At 45.7% G+C, this 2,855-nt stretch overlaps 1 protein-coding gene across 1 annotated transcript; it reads left to right on the forward strand.

Annotated features, from left to right (window-relative positions):
• Window positions 1-527: 527 nt before the first annotated feature.
• Window positions 528-2,152, forward strand: LOC123049372 (putative HVA22-like protein g). Its single transcript, XM_044472301.1, has 6 exons — window positions 528-759; window positions 867-965; window positions 1,215-1,271; window positions 1,379-1,442; window positions 1,514-1,720; window positions 1,810-2,152. Exons 1-6 carry the CDS (start codon window positions 725-727, stop codon window positions 1,930-1,932), a joined length of 585 nt encoding a protein of 194 aa, XP_044328236.1. The 5' UTR covers window positions 528-724; the 3' UTR covers window positions 1,933-2,152.
• Window positions 2,153-2,855: the final 703 nt, after the last annotated feature.

Here is a 2,855-nt window from a genome sequence, read left to right on the forward strand (position 1 = left end):
ATAGTTAAATGTTTGCATAACCTTCTATCATTTATTTTCTTTTCAAAACGCATGTACCCTTTTCGTCCAAAAAAGCTTGTCTAAGACAGACGGAGGTAATATAAGACAAATTTTTTTGGACGAAGGTAATATAAGACAAGCTTTTTTGACCGAGGTAATATAATTCATCCCATATCTGGAGTCAGTTCCGGTCAAATTGAGTGTCGGGCTGCATAGAGACGACACCAATGCTGTGTACTAGTAGCTCAATAATTCTGATCTCCCTTTCAGTTTTGGTAGGCTTCGTGTCACACCATCTAATAGCACCAAATCATGCGACTTAACATTATTGAGCTCTCCTTTTTCTCACACTCCCATTCACCTTTCCCGTAGACTTTTAGTATATTCACAGATACTTCCAACCCCTGGAGATATCCAGCATGGACCCCAAATCCCAAACTGTCAATGAATCAATCCCATGACCCACTAATCATTGACCGCACAACGGAGCCGAAAGGGCAATACTGTAAATTCCGTTTCGAGCAGAGGCCGAGCTAAGCTAACCACCTGCCTTCTCCTGCCCGCAGCCGCAAGCAACTTGGCAGGTAAGCTATGTCATAGGCCACACCAAACACATCACCTGGAGGGGCGGCCATTATCTTTCTTTCCGAGAACTCATCAAGAAATTAGGTAGACAGGTTACACAGATCTTGGCCTCCTCTTCCCGAGAATTCGACGCCGCTTCATGATGTCTGTCGAGCTGCTGACGAAATTCCTCACGTAAGTGGGTTCCTCCGCTCTCGTTTCTACCTCTGTTGCCTGTAATTTTGGCGGGATTTTCCATTCCTCTGCTTGGGCGACTCGATCGCTGATCGCTTGGGATGCAGGGTTCTGTTCGGGTATGCCATGCCGGCGTTGGAGTGCTTCAAGGCGGTCGAGCAGCGGACCGGCCGGACCGATCAGCTCCGGTTTTGGTGCCAGTATTGGTACTGATCCACGAGCCTTTATCTTTGGAGTAATCCTCATTCTTTGGTTTGTTGGATCCGTCCGTACGCGATGCTTGCAATTGCTGGAATTAGGATTTAGGACGCGCCAGTACCAAGTTTCAGCAATTGGGGGCACATCACGCAATTGCCAAAATGCCTATGTAGTTTGACTTCTTGAGATAATGTGATGCAATAACTGGCTAGAGATCTTGGCCTTGCAGAGCTTGACGAATTTCAGCAACTTTGCAGGATCATACTAGTCATCCTGGTCATATTCGATGAAATCGCAGGCGCCCTAATATCGAGGTACTAATCACCAACCGCAACTCATTGACTCATCAAATGTGGCCTTTGAAAGAAAGAAAGAAAGAAAGAAATATGTTGTCTGACAAACCATTTCGTTCCGATCGCAGGATTCCGATGTACTATGAAGTCAAGCTCGCCTTCCTCGTCTACCTCTGGTACCCACAGACAAGGGTAAGTTGCCAAGTTCTAGTGGTCTGTTGATTGATCCATGTCTGAACAGAGACCTTCTGCCCGTTGACCAGGGGTCTGACATCGTGTACGAGAACTTCGTGAGGCCGCTGGTGATGCAGTACGAGCCCAACATCGAGGAGAGGCTGCGGTACCTGCGGGCCAACGCCGGCGACCTCATCGTCTTCTACCTCAAGAACTTCACCGACAGGGGATACGAGCTCTTCCTCCGGGTCCTTGACTTCGCTCAGTCGCAGGCGTCCAGTGGCTCAAGGACAAGGGTATACCCTGGATACCTTTTTTCTGTCACTTTGGTAGCTAACTCTGTTCAGATGTTACATGTCGCGATTTTGTTTGTGCTGGTGCGCAGAGGTTCTTCTCGTTCCGAAGGGACCGAGGGGAGAGGCCGAGCTTCGTCGACGACGACTACGTCCACGGCAGCGATCGGAGGAGCGCAGCCAGGCAGCGGCGACCCCGCGGTGCTGATTACTAGCGGACTAGCTAGGATGGTCGTGGTAGGATAAGACTGCAAAGAAACCTGAATGGTTGTAGGACAAAAATCGAAGCGTTAAAAAGGTTGACATGAACAAAGCTACTCCTATTTGATTGTGGATATTTAGGTGGTATAGGTTTCCATGTAAGTCGATGTTCAGGCTGATTATCACAAATAGTTTGGTAAAGTATTTTTGTTTTATTTTTATTTTATTTTTTCACCCTGGATTTCCCATATTTATGCTGGTACACCAACCATCCGATTTTAAGAATTATAAGCAAAATCATTGCGATAGAACATTGAAAAACTCAAAGCTACACCAAAGCGATCTAGAAACGTTATCTCAAATTCCACCAATTGCATCACGATGTTCTTCCATGTATATGGTAGAAAAGCAGGGTATATTTATTTTCTTATAAAGGAAAAAAACCGAGAAGATCAGTGCTTGCACAGGCTAGACTAACCTCAAAGAAACCGGAAAAAAACATACCTACACATGATAGACTATCTGCAAAGGTTTGAATAGTTGCATGGGTCGTCTACCAAAAAAGTGAAAAATAGTACCTTGAAGGCTTGAACACATTGTGGTCTAGGACACTCCCCACATAATGCAGACGAATTGAATTGTCGTCACATTGTTGTGGAACTTAGGAAGAAGACAATGATCATGGTAAAATAAAGTAGAAGAGGCTGAAACACCACTAGCCCGAGACAATAGCTACAAAGGCACACCAGAATAGAGATGGAGCTAGGAGACATTTATTCCACACAACATATCTTGAGCATTGAGACTCCATTGATGAGGGCACACAAAGCAAGCATGAAAGATCTGGAGTTACACCCACCTCTTAGTGGCAAATACATCGGCAAGAATGAGGGGAACTCAGAGACGATTGTGGTAAACTTGGTGGCTAGGGTTCTAG

This window comes from Triticum aestivum, chromosome 2D (genome assembly GCF_018294505.1).
Source record: "Triticum aestivum cultivar Chinese Spring chromosome 2D, IWGSC CS RefSeq v2.1, whole genome shotgun sequence".
NCBI classification, from domain to species: Eukaryota; Viridiplantae; Streptophyta; class Magnoliopsida; order Poales; family Poaceae; genus Triticum; species Triticum aestivum.